Source organism: Alligator sinensis, unplaced genomic scaffold (genome assembly GCF_000455745.1).
Source record: "Alligator sinensis unplaced genomic scaffold, ASM45574v1 scaffold456_3, whole genome shotgun sequence".
Taxonomy (NCBI): domain Eukaryota; kingdom Metazoa; phylum Chordata; order Crocodylia; family Alligatoridae; genus Alligator; species Alligator sinensis.
In genome coordinates, this window is record NW_005842211.1 from 1,384,920 (window position 1) to 1,406,211 (window position 21,292).

The window sequence follows — 21,292 nt, forward strand, 5'->3', positions numbered from 1 at the left end:
ATTGACTGCTACTACTCCTGCAGCTGCTACTGTGGCAGCACAGGCCTGGGCTGCTGTTGCTGGTAGACAGGCTTACCACACACTGACTGCAGCAGCCCTGTATGTGCTCCCTGGGGCTGCCACTGTGGTGCCCCACCTAAATCAACGCCCAGTGCTGGCGCCCTATTCACCCACCCGTAAACACACTGCGGGTCAGTCAAATAGCATCTTTCTGAACCATTGAGTATTTGGCAGAACTGGAGAGTGAGGAAGCATGGTTCCTTTTAGACAGCAAATCTCACCTTTGTTTTGCACAGATTTAGTTTCAGTCCAATGATTTAAGCATGGGATCATCTTTCCCCTTTCCACTAGCTTCTCTGTTTATCCTCCATCTGAGTCCCAAACCTGCAATTAACTGTGGATATACAAAGAAGTGCACCTGCCTGCAGACAACTATGGATGAGGGCTTTTGTGTCAACCAGTTGCTCTCCTCATGAGTATTAATCTTGCTCAAGCACTGGGAAATCTGAAGAAGGGCTTACTGTCTGTGCACTGGGATGAACCTCCTCTTTTTTAGGGTGCAATGCCAATATTTTTCTTTCAAATTTTTGTTTACCTTTGATAGGGATGCCCCCTCTAGAGTACTGGGATTTTTTTCTGTCCATTATCGACAACCCAAGTCATCATTTTGAATCTCTATCCAGAAATCATCATAACCTTTGTTCCTTTCCCAGAAAGGGCACCACCTTTCAGAGAAGCAGAACATTTTGCTCCCTAGAGCAGTTGAAAAAAACCAACCATTTGACGCCAACAACCGTGCCTTTGTATGAAAGCCTGGTGAGAGCTGCATTGTAGGCCTGTGCGAGTTGGCAGTGATCCAATCTGGCTTCGGATCCATCTGCTTTGGATACCAGGGATCCAATCTGGAGCTCCGGACTGGGTTTCTGCTTTGATCCAGCCAAAGCGGCTCCGACGCTTCGGAGCTGCTTCAGAGATCCGACCATAGGGTATAATAGGGAAACAATGAAATATCTATAACTTTGAAATTTGTAGGGGTGGTAGCCTCTGCTGAGAGCATTAAGCCTGCCAAGTTTCAAGAAGATCAGTGCAGGGGTTTGCGGGGAACTGCACCCCAAATTCTTGAAAGCAAAACTCATGTCACGTCTGTGTCACACAAGGGGGTGAAAACTGCAGGGATGGTAGCCCCTGGTGAGGCCACAAAACCTGCCAAGTTTCAAGAAGATAGTGGAGGGATCCCTGCAGTTTTCAGCCTGCTGCCCCTTAACACTCATAGGGTCATCTATGTCATGAGTTTTGCCTGTCAGCAGCTTGAGGTGGAGTTTCCCCCAAACCCCTGCACTGATCTTCTTTAAACAGGGCAGGCTTCATGCTCTAAGCAGAGGCTACCACTCCTGCAATGTTCATCCAAATCAGACAAAAAACAACAAAGTTATAGATATTTCGTTGATTCTCCATTATACCCTATAGCCGGATCTCCAAGGTGGCTCCAAAGCTTCAGAGCCGCTGCGGCCGGATCAAAGCGGGAACCCGGTCTGGATCTCTGGATCAGATCCCTGGCATCCAAAGCAGCCAGATCCGAAGCCAGATTGAACAGCTGCCTACTCGCGCAGGCCTAGTAGATACTATGCTTACTGGAATTTTACACAGTATCTCTCTGACCAGCATGGGTTTTCCTTCACCACCACTACCCCTAGCCCAAAAGCAGCCCAGATGAATTTACATCTTCTGAAGAAAAAATAGTGTATCCCACTGTAACTTCTTTGTTCCATAGGATTTGATCCTGCTTCTATTAAAGCAAATAAATGGAAAAATCCTATTGTCTCAAGTGATGCAGGATCAAGTCCATAAGGGGGCAGCAAATATAGTACTTCATGCTCAGTTTGTCCTCTTGACTTTCCATCCTGTTCACAAACCAGAGTTATATTTTCTTGTTCCATGTGAAAAATGCAGAATGCTACGGATTAGCTTGGTGTAATTACTGTAAGCAAATATCCTAAAATAAAATGAAATTACAGTTTTAACTGTAGTGGGAAATGATTTACAAATTAATTTTCACTTTTGTTGAAAAAAATATTTCTGTGCTTATTGTCTGCTCACAATTATAATGTTATGCTTATTTTGTAATGGACAAAACAGGCGTATTTATCTATTTATTATTTATTTTATATGATGCCCTTGCAAATAAGAAAAGATCTCTTTTTTATATTTTTTAGATTTAGAATATCCAATTTAATATCTCTTTTTTCCCCCTCCTTCAGTGTTTTCCAGGGTGCCTGACAATACAAATTCGTACCATTTTGTGTATTTTCATTGTGATCTTAATTTACTCTGTGGCGCAAGGATGTGTGGTGAGTCTATCAATCCAGTATTATGTAGCTCAACCATTATGTTTAAGAGCAATCTATTCTACATTGCACTTAGGCCCCACAGCTTAACCTATTAACATTCACTCTTATTCACACTCACAGATTAAAAATGTAAATATATTCATAGAAATTGTATAGCACTGTGTTTAGCTTTAAACTTTTATTGCTATGAGTCTAAGATGATGTTCAGATATCAGTGGTAAAACTACTAGTAAGTTATAAGGTTCATTCTGTAGATTAAAGGCCATAGAAATGTTCATATCAGGCCATATGAATTGGTATAGCTACTCTGATATAATGGAAACTACTGATAAAATAGAAATTTCAGGAGCTCAGCAATTTTGAAAATCAGGCCACTTTTACTAGCAGCTTGAGCAGGGATTTAGGAACATTGATATAGGAACCTGTGTTTGAAAACTTAGACTTACACACACACACACACGTTTTGTCTTCATCAAACAAATAATAGTAGGCCTCATCCAATTTCCATTGAAGCTGATGAAATTCTTTTCATTAACTTAACTGGGTTTTGATCAAGCTTTTAAAAAAATGTAATACAAGGTGGCTAATGGTTTCAGTTAAATGTGGTGTGTAAAGATGTATCTTTGTGCAACTAAAAAAGCCAAGTTAAAAGGAGGCACAAGAAAGTTAGGATTTCAGGAAAATCGCTTGATTTTTTTTCTCTCTGTTTCACAATCTCTGAAATGATTCTCTGAAATGAATCTCTGAAAAATATCTACCTACCTACCTTACAGGAGTATTCATTACTTGGGGCCAGCTTCTACTTCACCTATTAAGATTCTAAGTGGATTTTAGCACCTAAGTACAATTTTCATCCACCTTGTTCAAGTCTCTGTAAATCTATTAATGCATCTACTGTTGTAAAATTCTATCATCTGACTCGAAAGACTGAGTCACAAAATAGCAGCCAGAAGGAGGAGGACCCACTCACCTTTTATATTACCTGTTTTCAGGACTTGAACAGGGTAGACTAGAATTGAATTTAGGTGCCTAAGTTCATTTAGAAACCTAATAGGTGGAATACAGTCTGGCCCTTGGTGTGCATAAGCATTTTGGTAATGTAAAGTGCCGTATACTTTGATGACCTTGATGACAATGGTTTTCAGCCTTTTTAGACTCAAAGCACCCCTGGTTAGATTGGAGATATTTTTGGTTAGACTCAAGACCCCCCTCAGAAAGTGCTAGCTCTTAGTTTTCACTTGGTTTTTTTGGCCTAGGGAAAATTTTATATAGAAATGTTTCTGTTGCAAAAAATTCAGACAGACCACAGAAAGTCAGAGTGCTTTTGACACTGTGGATTCCTATTTGAAATCTCTGCATTTATCTTGTGAATCATGTTTGCACACCCAACAGCACCTCATCCCTTTGAAAGGATCTCAAGGCATCCCAGGGAGGCATGATACCCTGGTTGAGAATCACTGTTTTATGGCTAGCAAGGTTCAACTGCACACACAGCGAACCCCAAAAGAGGTACTTAGATGTCTACGGAAATGTTGGGAATTTTGATTGCCTTTAAAACCACTTCTAATACATCCTCTAATTTGGCTACAGAGTTTTTGCCTGCAGTTGAAGTGATTTTAATTCCATCCCTTTATAAGAATAGCTATTTCCATTTATTTGTAAGTAGCTATTTTAGAATACCTTAAATCTTTAAAATAAAAATATGGAAACACCAAGAGTTAGAGCCATGATAGGAACCTAAATGTCACAGTACTGATTATTGTGCTGCCTGTGATTTTGGTACCTCATTGCCTTGTGGAATTCACAACATCCAGTTTTAGGTACCGAGGCTCCTTATACAAAGCATGGAGGGCATTCTGCACCTAAGGAAAGACATTCCAAAAAAACAACACTGAGCAGAAATGGTACTATTCTGTCCAGAACTTGCTCTGAACTGAAGAGAAACATCTCACTCCATGTGGGATTTATAGCCCTAAACTCTCTTCTGGGGTAAGGTGCCAAGACTCTTTTACCACAGATCAAAGAGGGGAGTGTTATGGCAGTTAGCTGTCTAAGTCTCTTTGTGGATCTAGCTGTAAGCAATTACAGGATATTAGCAAGTGCTATATTCCCTGTTTTACAGATGGTGAAAATCTGATAGAGAAACGATTATGACTAAGGCCACATAGCAAAGTGGTAGATAAATAAGGACTAGAATTCTTCCCCATCTCCCCTATCCCATTCCTCCACTTGCCTTATTCCATTTTGCTCTACCGTGTCTTTCAGCCAGTTTTATATTTTAGTGTAGCTGGGATTAACGTGTAAATCTTTAAATGTTTGGCTGACATGTTTTACCAGTGGAATCTATTAATATCTGAAAAACTCCTCTAGAGCTTTCCATAATCAGAGAGTTTTAAGCATGGAGGTTTCACTCATGTAAGTTACAGAGCAGATGGTGTTTTGCTGGATGAATAGCATATAATTTACAAAACTCCCAAATGTTCTTTAGTTTTGAGATGCTAGCCCTTCTACAATGCAATTGGCATTTTAGAGGACCTTGAGAAAAATATCATCTTAATTTTTTTTTCACTCTCTGACCTCATTTCACAGTGGCAGCTATTATGTATTAATACCTAATGCTTTCTCTGTTATGCTTCATATTCTTAAATGACAAACTGCCTATAAAATATATTGCTTAATCACCTTTCAGATTGTCATTTATATATTTCATGGCATGATATGAATTTAGAAAAAGTCTAATAATACATTTCAAAATAAAAGCGTTAGTACAGTTGGGATTTATGTAGAGGTGCCTATTAACATTAGTATTCTAATCCCATATCACCCTTCTCTCCCAGCTAAAATTAACTCCTATCCTCTCCATTGGTGGAGGATAGAAACTCATGTGTAATAAAAATCACCTGATGTATTGGAACAAAGCCTTTTACTTGGGATTCCTCACTTTCCAGGTTGGTGGAATTTGATGCATCACTGACATTGGCTTTGGAAGAATTTGATTTTGCTTCTCCTGACAAAGGGAATGTAGCCTAGAAAGAAGAGGGAAATGGAGATTCACAAATAACCAGGGATAGGGATCCTGAGTTCTGTATCTATCCTATTTGATACAAATATGGCTATTGACATAAATCAAGCTTAGCTCCCCAAGTGAATTAGAGCATTTTTTCATCCAGTTCTGTTATACAGCACTGCCAATATCACTTTGTTTTGCAAGTCTGGATATACTCAGTCAGTAGAGTTTAAATAATATGTATAATCAACAGATTTCTTTCACTTAGAGAATGAAAACATTTCTAGCAAAAGGCCATGTAACTGTTTATTAAAATGCTTTTAATTCTTGGTAAGTAGATGCTGTCTTGGGCCCTTTTGTTGTCTGAGTGAAGAAAAAGAGCTTTCAAGGTTCACATTGCCTCACTGCCTCACTGCCATCTAGTGGACAAAGAGAATGACTCCTATCTGAAACAAGGGTGGAAATGTCCAGGGAGAAAGACAGCTTTGTTAAGGGGGAGGAATAGACATCTGGGGACCTTTAGTCTGTATCTGATTGAGTGAAGGGGGCTATAAACAGGCTGCACTTTTGATCAAGTTTTCATTTTAAATGGTTTCCCCTCCTCCTCTGTTTTTCCCCAGATTGGCTGCATGCCTTGGTTATGGAATACTAATTCCAGCAGTTCCATAGTCATCATTTCTCCTGGTGGAATGAACGAAACAATGAAAGAACTTCCATGTGACACAGCCCATTATGCTTTCCTTTCCTGTGTCGTGGGGACTCTTACTCTGGCAATATTTCTACGCGTCTCTTCCTTGCCAAAAATGATCCTCCTGCTTTTTGTTACAGTTTTGTACATAGTTATTTTGGAACTCAGTGGGTACAGAAAAGCAGTTGGGTAAGTGACCTGCAAAATTAAGGAAAAGGCTATATAATTCAAAACTGTGTCTACTCCCATTTTATTACTGTTGTCCTTATAGCATTCTACTGTTGTGTTAAGTAGAATTAAGTCAGCATCTCTGGGGAAATAATAATACTCAGCTTGTAAACTTAACATAATAGTGATCATATTATTCATAGATATCTTGTCAGGTAAGACATTCAAGAAATTGGGTAGTTAGGCATTTTTTGCTTTGGGCGTAATATAGCGATCATACTTACTGCAGTAGGTGCCTGTTTCACTGACACTCCATGTATATGGCAGTATCCATTTTCAAAAAGGGCAAGTGATTTTGGGGTGTCCAACCTAAAGTATCTTGTTCTTCAGAGGATGGTTTTGAAAACCAGGCCCTAGAAGAGTGTTTCAGGAGATGCACAGTATTTCACTAGTCATTCAAGAAATGAGATCAAGTTTTCACTTTAAAAAAATCTGTACTAATTGTGTCCTTTCATTCTTTTTAAAGGGGTGGTTCCTTTTATAAGCATGGCTATGAACCTATATTAGCCATTCTACTGTTCTCCTGTGCTTTGGCTCTTCATTCCAGGCAGGTGGATTTGAAGTTAAGATTGGACTACCTCTGGGCTGTGCAGGCAAGGCACTTATTTTTTTTCTTTCAAATACACACACACACACACACACACACACACACACACACACCCAATGTGGTCCAAATATTTTGTATCCTGTCCATTGATATTTTAAGAAAAAAGATTACAACAATTCATTGATGAACCAGAATGTGTTTTTTTTCATAAATTTGGTAGTGTACCAATGAAAGGATTTTGTTATTCTCTTTCTCTATTTTATAAAACTATACAAGGGAACTAAATTGCACGTGTTACTGCTGTGTACTAGTATCTGAAAGTAAAGGATTTTTATCTATATTGGGAATTCCACATTAAAGAATTTGGTTGACTAAACAGAGTTGGCATGAAGACACTATCCCAAAGGTTTCTCTTTACTTTGCCTCGTAACACAACAACAAGTTGTGAACATTCAAATAAATTAGTGTGGCAAATTTAAAACTGATAAAAGGATAGAGTTTTCATGCAAAATGCGATTAGACTGTAGAACTCAGAATAAGACCCAATATGGGGGTCAGGCTTAGTAGATTATGTTGTATCTACTTGCAGCAGGATTCCTAAGTCCTTTTTTGAAGCATTTGGCACTGACCACTGCCTGAGACAGAATACCAAATGAGATAGATGTTGAGTTGGATCCAGTATAGCAGATTCTGTGTTCCTAGAAGACCTGGAGGCCACATTTTATGCTGGCCTACATCCCATTCAATGCAATGGCAATTGGATTGTACAAAGACCAAATTCATTCCTGTTGTTACTCTGTTGCCTAGGATGGAACTGAACTAGATATGAATTTGGCTTTGTAAGTTTTGTCTCAAAGCTTCTCCACGTGATATGCAAATACTTGATAGCACAAGTATATCAGCTTCCTTCATGCTTTGTTTAAAGCTATTTCCTTGTAATGTTGCCCTGTATGGCATCCAGGTTAATTTAGTAAGCAATTAATTATCATTTAATTCTTGGCATTTGTTACATGGTATTCACTTACATGTATGAAGCACAAGAAAAAATATTGGCCGTCCCAGCATAAAACAATCTCTACTTGTTATAGTGCTCCTAGAGCTCATTATGCCATAGAGAAAAGAACATCCTACGTAACTAGAATTGTTTGTTGACAGTTGGCTTCAGATAAACGAGGCATTTCTGGGAGGAGCTATGATTCACATCTATACAAATCCACTAGCCCCAGAGTTCTGTACAATAATAGCTAATCGATATTCCAGTCATGAAGTGAAGCAGCAATCTTGGAAAGACCACTCTAGGCTGCCTGAGGACTGAATGTGTAATCTAGTTCACCAAATATGGTCAGCAATCTGTAGAAAGTCCAGTTACCCATAATTTGCTTAAGTACCCTTAAAGTGCAATCCTTAAAGGGCTTTACTTTTATGAGTGTATATATGAAAGTATATACAAGAAGTGATAGGTTTCATCCTTGTGAGCAAAGTGTGATCCTCAAAGGTGCTAAGCCAAATGAAAGATGATACAACTTGCAAATTCATCAATGACCTAGAAGATGGGGTGAGTGTATCCTTAGCAAGGTTGCAGATAACACCAAGCTGGGTGGGGTAGTAGATGCACCGGAGGTTAGGGCTAGGATTCAGAGAGACCTCAACAAATTGGGATATTGGACCAAAAGAAATGTCATGAAGTTCAGTAAGGACAAGTACAAAGTCCTGTACTTAAGTTGGAACAATTCTATACACCATTACAGGCTGGGGACAAATTGGCTAAGCAGCAGCTCTGCAGAAAAAGACCTGAGAGTTAAAGTGGTCAGTGAATTGAGTATGAGGCAACAATGTGCCCTTGTTGCCAAGAAGGCTAACAGCAAACTGGGCTCCATTAGAAGGAGCATGGCCAGCAGATCAAAGCAAGTGATTATTCCCCTCTATTTGGCAATGCTGAGGCCACATCTGGAGTATTTTGTCTAGTTTTGGGCCCCCCACTATAGAAAGGATGTGGACAAATTGGAGAGAGTCCAATTTGATGAGGGGGCTGGGCACGTGACTTTCAAGAACAGGCTGAGGGAACTAGGCTTTTTTAGTCTGCAGAAGAGAAAACCGTGGGTCACATCCAGACCAGGCAAGTACGGACATGTGGCACCGCAGACCCATCTGCAGCGCCCCACACCACACATGCAGACGTTCCCTGCACTGCTACTTTGCAGTGAGGGAGGGGGTGGGGGGTTGGCCCGGGAGATCCGGGGTCAAAAAAACCCACACTGAAGAAAGCACAGTGGCACACATGGTGGCAGCACTCACCATGAATGACTCATGCCCCTGGCAGCTGGGGGTCATGGTGGTGGCAGGAGTGCGGTGGTGGTAACCTCGGGAGCTCCCGCAGACTCCGCCAGTGCTATCGGCAGTGAGGGGGTGTGGGGGTGAGTGCCAACCAATGGTCGGCGACCACCCGCAGCTGCTGTCAGCAGCATTGGCAGTGGCCAGTGGGGAACACTGACCACTTGCAGACGCTGCCGGAAGTGTTGGTAGTGAGGTGGCGAGCAGCGACCACTCACAGGCGTTGCCGACAGTGTTGGTGGCGCCTTTTTGTAGGGGGTGCACTGCCATGCTGAGGGGTGCATGTGCACCCACCCCTGGCACACACCACCCAAAACTGGAGCCTGACCAGCTGGATAGAGACTGTGGCTGCTGGCCAGTCTTCCTACTGTGGCTGCAGCTCCAGGAAGCCCCCAGGACTCCAGGTAAGGCTGCTGGGACCAGAACAGTCGCTGGCCTCTACTTCCACTACCCCATCTGGGGTAACCTGCTGCACACGAGAGCTCGCATGGCATGGGAGTTCCCCAGGGACAAGTAACGGTATCACAAGGTGTGCTGCTGCTGCTCATCCCCAGGGAAACAAACATCCACACTCATCTGGACATGCCTTGAGGGACAACTTAATAAAAGCCTTCAGCTACCTGGAGGGTTATTACAAAGAGGATGGATCTGGACTGTTCTCAGCGGTGGTAGATGACAGAACAAGGAGCAATGGTGAAGTTTAGGTTAGATATTAGGAAAAATTCTCTCACAAGGAGGGTGTGGCTACATGTGTATTTGGCATGTGACCAGTTTACTTGTGAGTAAACTACTTGCAAGTAAACACTCCCAGGCAGGTGTCTACACGTGCAGGAATGTGGGAGCAGATTTGCTGCTCCTGCTTCCTGGAGCCCTGCAATGGGTTCCTGTCACCACATGGGGGAGCTCAAGGCTCTGATCGCAGCTGCCTATGGCCAGACACCATCTTTAAAAGGCAACCCCACTCCCTGGCCAGCTGCATTTTTTGACCAGGAGCAGCATGTATAGCATGGGGGCAGCACACAGCAGCTCTCGTTTCACAGCCTCTGCCTCCCTGTGCCATGACTGCTCTAGCCCCTGCCCCTGGCAGCAGTGCCCAGTGCCCCAGGCTCCTGCTGGCCGCTGCACTGGCCCAGATGACCCATCACACCGGTGGCTGGCTCACAGCCATCTGGGCCCTGTTGGCTCCATCACATGCAGCAACCACCTGCCTGGCCCTACTGCACCGTGCCAGGGCTGCTGCCGCTACACATCTGCTGCCTGGATCTTGTCCTGCTGGCTGGACCCTGACAAGGACGCTGATGTCACGTACCAGGATTCTACTGCTAGGGCTGCCCTTGTCCTCCAGACCTTCATTCCTGCCAGGCCAGCCAGGACTGGTGGCTGCATGTTGTCAAGCACACCTGGAATAATGAACAGTGGCGAGATGTGCAGGCCATCCTAGGGACCTCCTGGAGCAGCTCTGTCCACAGCTGGAGTAGCAGGACACCAACATGCACCAGCCCATTCCCCTGCTGAAGCTGACACTGGCAACACGTAAGGGGTGCATGCAAGTGCACATGCACCCCTTAAGCGTGGTGGTGCACCCCTACAAAAAGGCCCCTGCCCGGCCACTGACACTGCCGGCAGCATCCGTGGGCAGTCACCAACCCCTGGTTGGCGCTCACCACCCCTCCCCCCTGCCACCAACAGCGCCAGCAGTGCCTGCAGGAGCTCCCCGCTTACTGCCACTGCACTCCCACCACCATGCTGTCGCTGCCACCATGCCCCTCAAGCTGCAGGGGGCACACGTTGTTCATGGAAGCTGGCCATGCCCACCAGCCCTCTGCAGCTGAGGCGGACATTGCAACTGGCATTAATGTGTTCCTCGGTGTGTTAGAGGCCCATGCCTGCTTAGCTGTGGGGGCGTGGGCTGCTCAGTACAAAAGGTTGTCTCCCACCTCCCTGCATGCTGTGGGGGAGAACCTGTAGGTCTGGGAAGCTTGGACAGCCTGGGCAGGGAAGGAGAGCAGTGAGAAGGTGCTGGGGCCAGGAGCAGGGGTGGGTAGGGCCCTCCTCCCCAGTGCAGGGCTTACCATGTTGACAAGGCTGGTGTGCCCAGCAGCTTCTATTGGTCCCAGCTGGCAGCAATAGCATACAGTTCCTAGTGGTGTCCTCGGGCAGGGGATGCAGGATGCAGGCTCCTGGCCAGGGGCCCTGCCCCAGGGTTGAGCTGCCTGTGCCTCATGGCTGGAACTGAGGCCGCAGAGCTGTCAGGGCAGGCACTGACCCAAGCTCCCTGAGCTGCTGGTGGAAGCTGGGGGTGGGGAGCTTGGCAGGACAGACTGCTGGGGCCCTGAGGGGCCCTCCCTCAGTGACATGTCACCGCAGGTGCATAAAGGGCATGCATCAACTGACAATTGTGGTTGGTGATGGTGACGCACTGTGTTCACAAGTCTATGACCTTTATGTGGCACTGCCACACTGACCCATTTTGCCCACAATGCTCTATCCGGCCTGACAGCCCCACATAGACATGGGTGTTGGAGCACCCACCCTGCACGAACTGGCGCTTCACCTCTACCTCACCCCACAGTGCCATGAGATCACCAGTCTTCTCCTGCAACCAGTTGGGGCCCCAGGTGGTAGCAAATGGTGTCAGCAGTGATGCGATCAGGGCTCCCATGCCAGCTCTGCAGGCCTCCGTTTGGCTGTCCTTATGCTGCCAGGCCTGGGCAACTACCTGCAGTGCCCACCGCAGGGGCACAGCACAGGATGAGGAGCTGAGTGATGAGGCAATGCCCTATAGACCCTGCAGGCTCCAGGCATGCTGCTGGTGGTTGGCTTCAGGCAACTGGCACTGTCCCCAGCAGCAAGGAGCTAGCTGCATCTGGGACCAGGGTCTGGCAAGCCTAGCAGGAGCCTGCAGCGGCCTGCAGGGCTGAATGTTGCAGGCCTGGCAGCTGCATAGCACTACATTGCCAGGCAGTGGTGCTGGGGTGCAGTCAGGCTAGCACAGGTAGCCTGTGGCCTGTGCAGGGGTAGTAGAGGCCAAGAGTCCCCACCACATTCTCTGCTGTTGTGCCCGAGGGCTCAAAATGCCTGAAGGGTTTTAAAGGGGCTGTGGCTGGGGCTACCACAGAGGCAGCCCAGCCCTGGGGCAAGAGAGGCTCCCGGCCCTGGGGCTGAGCTCAGGCTAGCCCCTTAATGCCAGGACTGACCGAGAGCAAATCTGCTCCCTGGTAGCATCTACATGAATGTTACTGTACAGTAAGTACTCATGAGTACATTTGCTACTTGCATAGGCAGCTAGCAAATTTACTCATGTGTAGCAAAGTTTACTGTGCAGTAAGCATGTGTGTGTGTAGACGTGCACACCTACTGTACAATAAACTACACTACTTTGCAGTAAAGTATCTTGTGTAGATAGTAAAGCCCTGGAGCAGGCTACCCAGAGAGGTTGTGGAAGTTTGGAGTTCCTTGGAGTTTTTTAAGCCCCAGGAAGACAAAGCCTTGGTGGGGATGATGTAGTTGGGAATGGTCCTGCTTTGAGCAGGGGATTGGACTAGATGACCTCCTGAGGTCCCTTCCAACCCTAATTTCTATGATTCTAATTGTACTTTGGTTTATAGCAAAGGCTATGTGTATTACATCATTGTTATATCCCCACTTCATTATCATTTCTGTTTCCTTTAGTCACTCTGAATTTAAAAGGGAGCTGTGAACATCTATTGATTTTGTAAAATCTTATACATAGATAATCCAAATAAAAGTCTTGGGTATTACTGTCAGCAGAGTCAGATCCTGAAAATCGAGTAGGAGGATTGGGAGCACAGTCACAGTAATGACTTCTATCTGTCTCTTGTTCTAGTCCAGAGTATGATACTAGAGGAAGAGAGGCATGACCAGGGTGCCCCTCTGCCTAGCAAATGCCAGCTGAAAAATCTGTGCTTGCACAAGGAGCCAGGATACAAATTCTATAACACCAAAGAAATCTTCAGCTTAGCCCATGTGTGGCAAACACTGCTTAACAAGTACTTGTTTTAAAACTTCTGCTACCACAAATGTAAATAACTTGAGTCAGTTTTATTCAGAAGAGCATAAATAAAACAGCTGGGATGAAGAAAAATGATATTTTAATGTGCCCTATTCAGGAAATTTTCACAAAGTAAGATTATTTTTCAGAACTCCCCATTAATATACCTAATTGTTAGAACTGGAAGGACAGTTTACAACATATGCTAAGACCCCAGTATTATAATTGTTCCCAAGTCCTAGTCTCACAATGGATGTCTTAGTTGTAATTATGACATCAAGATAGGCTTGATTAAAAGAAAGTATTGTCAATTTTGGATCTTGAACCAAATTTAGGAAATCAAGAAATAAAATATGGTTCATTAGCAGTAGAAAATATTTTATAAATGTAAAGTTATATAACTATAACTAGTTAGGGAACTTTTGGAGGGGCTGGATGTGTTTAAATCAGTAGGTCCAGATGCTCTTCACCTGAGGGTGCTGAGGGAATTGGCGGGGATCATAGTGGGGCCCCTGGCACGGCTATATGAGCGCTCGTGGGGCTCTGGCCAGATACCAGAGGATTGGAAGAGGGCCAATGTGGTCCCCATTTACAAGAAGGGGAGAAAGGAGAACCCCGGCAATTATAGGGCAGTCAGCCTTACCTTGGGCCTTGGGAAGACCTTTGAGAAAATTATCCAGGAGCACATCTGCAAGGGCCCAGCAGGGGAGGTAATGCTCAAGGACAACCAGCATGGGTTTATTGAGGGCAGATCCTGCATGACTAACCTGGTTCCCTTTTATGATCACATCACAAAGTCCCTGGACAAGGGCATCAAGGTGGATATCATCTTCCTGGAGTTTAAGAAGGCCTTTGACACTGTTTTCCACCACATTCTCTTAAAAAAACTAGGTGACTGTGGCATTGATACCTACACAGTCAGATGCATGGGAAATTGGCTAGATGGTTGCACCCAGAAAGTGGTGGTGGGTGTGGAAAGCACGCTGTCCAAATTTGCTGACAACACCAAGATGTGGGGCGAGGTGAGCACACAAGCGGATGGACAGAATCCAGCTAGATCTAGACAGGTTACAGAGGTGGGCGGGTAAGAATAGGATGGAATTCAACGCAGACAAGTGCAGAGTACTGCATCTAGGGAGAAGGAACCAGCAACACACTTATAGGCTGGGGAACACCCTTGTCAACACGGGGGCAGAAAGGGATCTTGGAGTCATTGTTGACTCCAGGATGAACATGAGCCACCAATGCAAGGAAGCGGTCAAGTAAGGCTAACTGCACCTTGTCGTGCATCTACAGATGCATCACAAGCAGGTCCAGGGAGGTGATCCTTCCCCTCTATGCGGTGCTGGTCAGACCGCAGTTCAAGTACTTCGTCCAGTTCTGGGCATCACACTTCAAGAGGGACATGGCTAGCCTTGAGAGGGTCCAGAGGAGTGCCACTCACATGGTCAAGGGGTAGTGGGTCAGGCCCTACGAAGAGAGACTAAAGGGCTTGAATCTATTCAGCCTCCACAAGAGAAGGCTTCGAGGGGATCTGGTGGCCATTTCCAAACTCACCAGGGAGAACCAGAGGAAATTCGGTGAGGCTCTGTTCCCCCAGGCACCACTGGGGGTTACAGGGAATAATGGCCACAAATTGTTAGAGAGAAGGTTCAGGCTGGACATCAGGAGACATTACTTTACAGTTAGGGCTGCCAGGCTCTGGAATGGGCTCACAAGTGAGGTGGTGCTCTCTCCTACCTTGGGGGTCTTCAAGAGGAGGCTGGACAGATATTTGGCTGAGGTGTTATGCCCCCAGCACTCATTCCTGCCTGGGGCAGGGGGTCAGAAATGATGATCTGTTTAGGTCCCTTCTGACCCTAAGCATGATGAAACTAGAGAACAGAAATAGTCACACACAAGTTGTATGCCTGTATTCCAGATTACATGTCTGAAGGAAGTCATATTGTTCAAAGCGTTAATATATTCACAGGTATTTATTTTTCATGTTTGTGAATGAGCATGCAAGTTGCATGGATCTAGTTAAAAAAAAGACTTTATTTTCTGCAAAAAAATTTGGAGGAAGCTAAGAACCTAAATATTTTTTTTTTAAAATAGCTCTTACATTATTAATCATACACGTGAATAGCTAAAACATGAATAGTTGAACAATGTTATTGTTGTTCATACAACAAATTATAAAAATATATTATTAAAAAAAAATCAAGGTAGGGGAGTAAACACTCCAAATATATTATTCATTGTGAACTGTTTGTCTGTGAATATTGATTACATATGATTCTGTGGAGAAAATGCAAATAATTTTGCTGTGTATCTCATTAGCTGCATTTTTAAGAAAATACCTAAACATCTTGCAAGCATTTTTCTAAGCCTGAATTATTATTTTGCAGTCTTCAAGCCAGAAGTTCAAAGTCTGTATACACCTAATGCTAAACATTTAATCCTACGCAGTCCCTGTTGACACAAATCGCCTGGTGATATGGTCTCTTTCTTGTGGTTTTAGCGCCCCCTTCAGGTGATATGAATTTATTCCTGAAGGAACGATGGTAGTTCAATGTATTTAACTATAACATTGGACAGTTAAATGTTGTGTGATAATTTTTAGTTAATTACCTTATCACAATGCATCTTTTCTGTTTTTAATGAAACATGTGGTAGCTCATAAATGTTTCAGAACCCCTGTATATTTGAGCTTGTTACAATCTTGACTATAACAAAATTGTGTAATCCAACACTCTATGTATTCAGATATGATACTGTTATCAGAAACTATACCATCAGATTTATTATTATTATTATTTATTATTATTATTATTATTTTCAAAAGAACACTATGAAAAAAATCTCCCAGTTTTACAGTTTAAGTTTTCAAAATACTATAACTGTTATGATTGCCAAACTGCATATGTAGTTTCAAAATTTAGCTTTCTTGTTGCACTCTTCTGATTTTCTTTCTCATACATGTTTGCAATAATTGCTTTGTTCTGGGAGGCAATATTTGTTGTACAAACACCCTGCTGACCCAGTCAGTAGAAATAGAGGCAAATATTTGGCTAATACTCAGATATATAGAAAAATTTTGTCCCTGAGTATAAGTGTTATCCATTATGAATGCCTGCCACTTTCTGTAGCCCTAAAACTTTTTCCTCTTATGAGCCCAAGCAGAGCAGTAAAAGGATGATGTCCCTGGCAGATTCTGAGTTACTCAGACTGCTAGAACCAGGAGTCTTTGCTACCTTCTTCAGGAGGCACAAGAAAGGCTCCTATAGCCAGCCTTCACTTGCATTATTAAAAGAATAAGAAGCCAATAAGAGGCCCACAGGATAGCCTGCAAAGCCTCAGCCACCTGAGGAGGGGAGCACTGGAAGAACTTCTGAAGAAAAATGAAGGAAGTCTTTCCTTCCCTGGTTTTTAAGAGCTCTCTCTCTCTCTTTCACATGGCGTCAGATATCAACTTCCAAATCTATGAGCCACTGCCTGGTATTATCACTCAATGTGCAGATTCCATCTATTATGTCTGAGCATTTGTAAATATTGCAGCTTTTGATTAAGTTCTGTGCTGTTTGTGGGACCCCTCATTTACGCAGGGGGCTGTCCATGATGTTCATCATATGAACAATTGTTTTGAAGCATTCCTATCCAGATCTCAGTCTGTTCTGCTTGACCCATGCTTTTCTATCAATATTGTACACAATGGGGACTCGTTTGTAGTTGGTATAAAATGCTGTAGCAATAAATCTAACCTTTCCCAGTGATTGGCTCACTCAGTTGCTGCCCATAAGTTTGGTTCAGTATCCCCAACCTCTTTCAGGAGCTTGTGAGGTTCATGTACAAATGGTTTATGACTTTTGAGCCTCCTATGCATCCAACTGTTTGGGTGTTCAGTTAACAGTTGATGGAGCAGGTGGTTTTCATCATCTCTTGCTTCTACTGATGGTAATGATGTTAGGTCTGTCGTCTTATATCACTTGGGCTAATGCCTGAGGGTATGGGGAGTACATCTGTTTGTAGGTTGTGCAGTCTGTTATGAGTCTCAGTGCGCTAATTACAGTGTTGAGCTTTTTAGTGTGACAACTTCTGGACTATACAGGAGCACAATATTCTGCAGGGGTGTATACCATTAAAAGTGCAGTCCTTCTAAGCACTTTGGAGTTGGCACCCCATGTCATGTTGGCTAAACATCTTAAGGAAGCTACCTGTGCAGAGACTTTACTGCTGACCTTCCGATTGGTGAGGGAATGGTCTACTATGACTCCAAAGTAAGTTGGGGTATGCTTGTGGGAAAGGATGTGGTTGCCTACTCTGATTGATATTCAGCGTGCTCTTGGCTTGACTACTGTTCAAGTGAAAGAGTGATGATACTGTTAATATAGCTGAGCATCAATACATTTTGGGACCTGAGAGAGTTTTATTCCATGGTCCCTGTGGTCTGGAGAGGAAGATGCAGTTGCCAAGGAGGCGTAGGGATTTTCCTTCCCTTCACTTCTGACTTCTAAGCAGATGTATGTGAGATCTGCCTTAGCAATCTAGAGAAGGGGGATCCTCATATTTCTTGGTTCAGTGCTGGAATCAGTAACAGCAAGGCCTGTTAAGGCTTTTTTTTCCTACTGATCATAATGAAACCATGAGTGGATGACTGAAAAGAGAGACTGTCTGACCTGAAACACTACCTTCTGGTTATACTACCCTCTGGTTGGGCCTGACAAGAGTGGATAGAGCCACATGATCAGAGTTTTCCTAGCTCTGTCCATCTTATCTGCCTGCCTATTTTTAGGTTTTGCACTGCTACCCATAACAGTAGTATTTGGCACCTTCCATGTAAAATCAGTAATGATGGCCCTAATGGACTTTATTGAGTCTCTGGCACACCAACCTTTTTATGCTAGAATTCTGCTTGGAGAAGGTGTGGGTGTGGGTGTGTATTCAAGGTGTATATGTATAGTTTAGAATATAGGTTTAGGCTTTTGGAGACAGTGTGTGAAAAGTCCAACTGGGACTTAGGTGGTCAGGGCTTGAACCTAGAGGTCAGTAGCCATGGTATCAAGGACAGACAAGGTCGTGAAGCAAGGGGCCCAATTAGAGTCAGGGGATCAGGAGCAGGTGGGTCTGAAGGCTGATTTGTAAAAGGCAGACACATAAGTGGGTCATTCTTAGTAGAATCAGATGGAGAGGAGGAGGTATGGGGCTGGAACAGAAGGTAGGGATTCAGCCCAGTGTCACTAGCCTGGGGGTCCAAAATAGGAAGCTATAGCTGTATAGGACTGAGTTGTCAAACTAAGAACGTGAACCAGCTCTTGGGGTCCAGACTTTAGCACAGGGGTCAAGGAGCTGCCAACTCAGTTTGGAAGCAAAAAACTCAAGGGACTAGAACTAGGAACCAGTGGGAAGGAACCAGGAGCAAGGACGAAGCCAAGAAGGTAACAAGCTGGACCCAGGAAACCAGGAGTCAGAAACTCAAGAATAGACAGATTGGCATCTGTCCTTTCAAGGAGCCTTCTAGGCACTGAAAAAGCAGCTGCTTATATAAGCAGACAGCTATACACATGCAAGTAGCTGGGGCTGGTTTAGGCCTTTGGTGGCCAAGCCCATTCAGTAACCAAGCCATCTGGAGGAAATTTAGCTTGCTTGCTTCCCTAGTTCCTGACTCAGTTGGGTACACAATGTGGCTTTCATATTTTGAGAGTTTTTCAGAGTTGCCTAGTCATTTTCAAAACTAAAACCAAGGCCTTAAGTTGGCACTGGAAGTTGACTAGAAGCCAGTGCAGGGATTTGGGCACAAGCCAGACAGTTCTGGCAGCCTGTGCAATAGAAAAGGCCTGCATGCCTGTATTCAGTCTATATACCAGTAGATTTTATGTCGTCTTCACACTCAGCTTCAGCGCCAAAGCTAATTGAAGTAATCCAGCCTGGAGGTGACAAATGCATGGCATACTAAGGCCAGATGCTCACCCAGGAGGAAGGAGTAAAGTATCTTGGCAAGTTGAAGGTGAAAGGTGCTCTTGAAAAAAATTGATGCTGCCAGGTCATCCAGTTTAGCAAGGAGTAACCTAAGGTTTCACACCATTTGACAAATGGAGTTTGCTTGCCTTTAATGGAAAGTGGAAGGGTGGTATTCTCCTTTTTGATCAGCCTCCATTCAGTCTTGTCTTGTTTTAGCTTGAGCCAGCTGTTTCTCATCTCCTGTAGGCATTCTTACATTTTAATGGTGGTAGTGATTTCATCAGCTGGAAATAAGATGCATAGCTGAGTGTCACTGGCATACTGTTGGCAGCTGAGCCTGGAGCATCTCAGTATCTCTTCCAGTAGTCTCATGATAACTGTTGAAGGGAAATGAGGATAGTACAGATTTCTGAGTGACCCTGCTGCTAAGGGCCTTCAGAAAGAGAAGCAATTACCCATCAGCACTCAGAATTCTGTTGAGGAGACACATTTGAAAGTTTTATAGAGTTATTCCGTCTCCCATAGGCACTGTAGCAGTACCTTTTGCTCCACGGTGTCCAAAGGCTACATAAAGGTCTCTAGCCTAAAAAAAACCTGGTAATACAATACAAGGCTAATACAAAATACAGATTTCTTTTTTATGATTTAGCCTTCATGCTATAATGAAGGTATGTTACAAAAGTAAACACGCTAATGGTTTCTCAGAGACTTGAACGGGCTAGGATGGGATCACATTCTTTCAGTAATTTCCTAGAACAGGGTCTGGCCTTTTGTGTCTATGGCCATGGGGGCTAGGGACAGACATTACACCTAAACCGGTGATCAGAAAATGGTTTAAAGCTGTAACAGAACAGACATTCAGTGCACATAAACCAGTTTCAAAATAGCCGAAACCAGTTTGAGATAAACCTGGCTGAATGTAGTATCAGACTTGACTGATTTGGCTCAAACCAGTTTATGCAATGTCTGTCCCAGACCCCTTCCTGGTTTAACTTAAACCAGACTCCCCCAGCATCCCGGCATGCTCTCTGGGCTGGACTCTCTGCTACAGCCCAGCAGGGCTGGCCACCAGCTGGAGCAGAGACGGGCAGGGATGGGGGTCTGGCCAGAGAGGGGTTTAATTTCCCCCTCTCTGTCCCACCATCAAGGACCTGAGCCGAATCTGCCAGGCGCTCCCCTCTCACTGTGGGAGCAGCAGGGCACCATGGCCCCTAAGGCAGAGGGGGCCAGGGAGGAGGGTTAGTCTCCTTTCTACCCCCACTGGCAGCCTTCCATCACTGCCACACACACTCCCTACACAGGAATAAGCCCCCTGCTGTTCCCTCTGCTGGATGCCGAAGGGAGGAGGAATAATCCCCATCCCTCCCCCCCAAGGGGCCCTGCTGGTCAGTGTCTGGCCAAGCCCCTGCCCTGCTGCTGCAGTAAAAGGGGGCAGGGCCCTTGATGGGGGCAGCAGTCCCTGGCATTATGTCATGGAGCATGAGCCCCTTCCTGGCAGGGGGCTGCACTGCAGGTCGGGCAAATCTGTGGTGGGCTGTGTGTGGCAGCACTGGGGTCTGCTCCAAGCCCCCTGCAGTGTTGCCTCACTCTGCAGCAGCTCTGCCGGCCCTGCAGTGCGGCCCCTCCACCAGGAAGTGGCTCACACTTGCGGAAACCATGACAGGGGCTGCTGCCCCAGTCACGGTCACTCGCCTCTCCAGCAGTCAGGTCGGGGCATGGTCAGGCACCACTGCCAGGGCCCTGGGGAGGAGGGGTAGGGAGCAGAGTTATTCACCGCTCTGCCCCTGGGGCACCACAGCCAGGTCTGCCCAGCCAAACCCAGGTGCCTCTTGATCTGTGCTTGGGACCAGCCCCCTCCCAGCAGGAGGAGGCTTATTCTGCCAGACACTGCCCCGAGTGCAGATTGAGCAGCAGCTACGGCCAGGCTAGGCAGACCTGGCTGCGGTGCTCCCAGACTCCTGGCCTGAGCAACTACAGGCATGTGCTGCATTGCCTCAGTTCAGAGAGAATGTTTGTCCTGTTGCAAAACAGTTCAGCCTAGGCAGTTAGGCTAACCTGCAAAGGTTGAATCAGTTTAGGCTCCAGCTTTTTGAATGTCTGTCCTTAGCCAGGGAGATCGTGTTTTAGTGTTAATAGAGCTGGCTCTGTACTTTGGTCTCTATGTTCCATGCCCTGGTCTGAACCCTGATAG

The 21,292-nt window shown here is 45.0% G+C and overlaps 1 protein-coding gene across 1 annotated transcript in view; it reads left to right on the forward strand.

The window, feature by feature from the left end:
- ADCY1 (adenylate cyclase 1) overlaps window positions 1–21,292 on the forward strand; it is a 253,736-nt gene that overhangs the window by 209,155 nt on the left and 23,289 nt on the right. Inside the window, exons 13-15 of the mRNA XM_025207825.1 lie at window positions 2,259–2,348; window positions 5,976–6,232; window positions 6,738–6,864. Coding sequence (XP_025063610.1) covers window positions 2,259–2,348; window positions 5,976–6,232; window positions 6,738–6,864 — 474 coding nt within the window. The remainder of the gene's footprint in view (window positions 1–2,258; window positions 2,349–5,975; window positions 6,233–6,737; window positions 6,865–21,292) is intronic.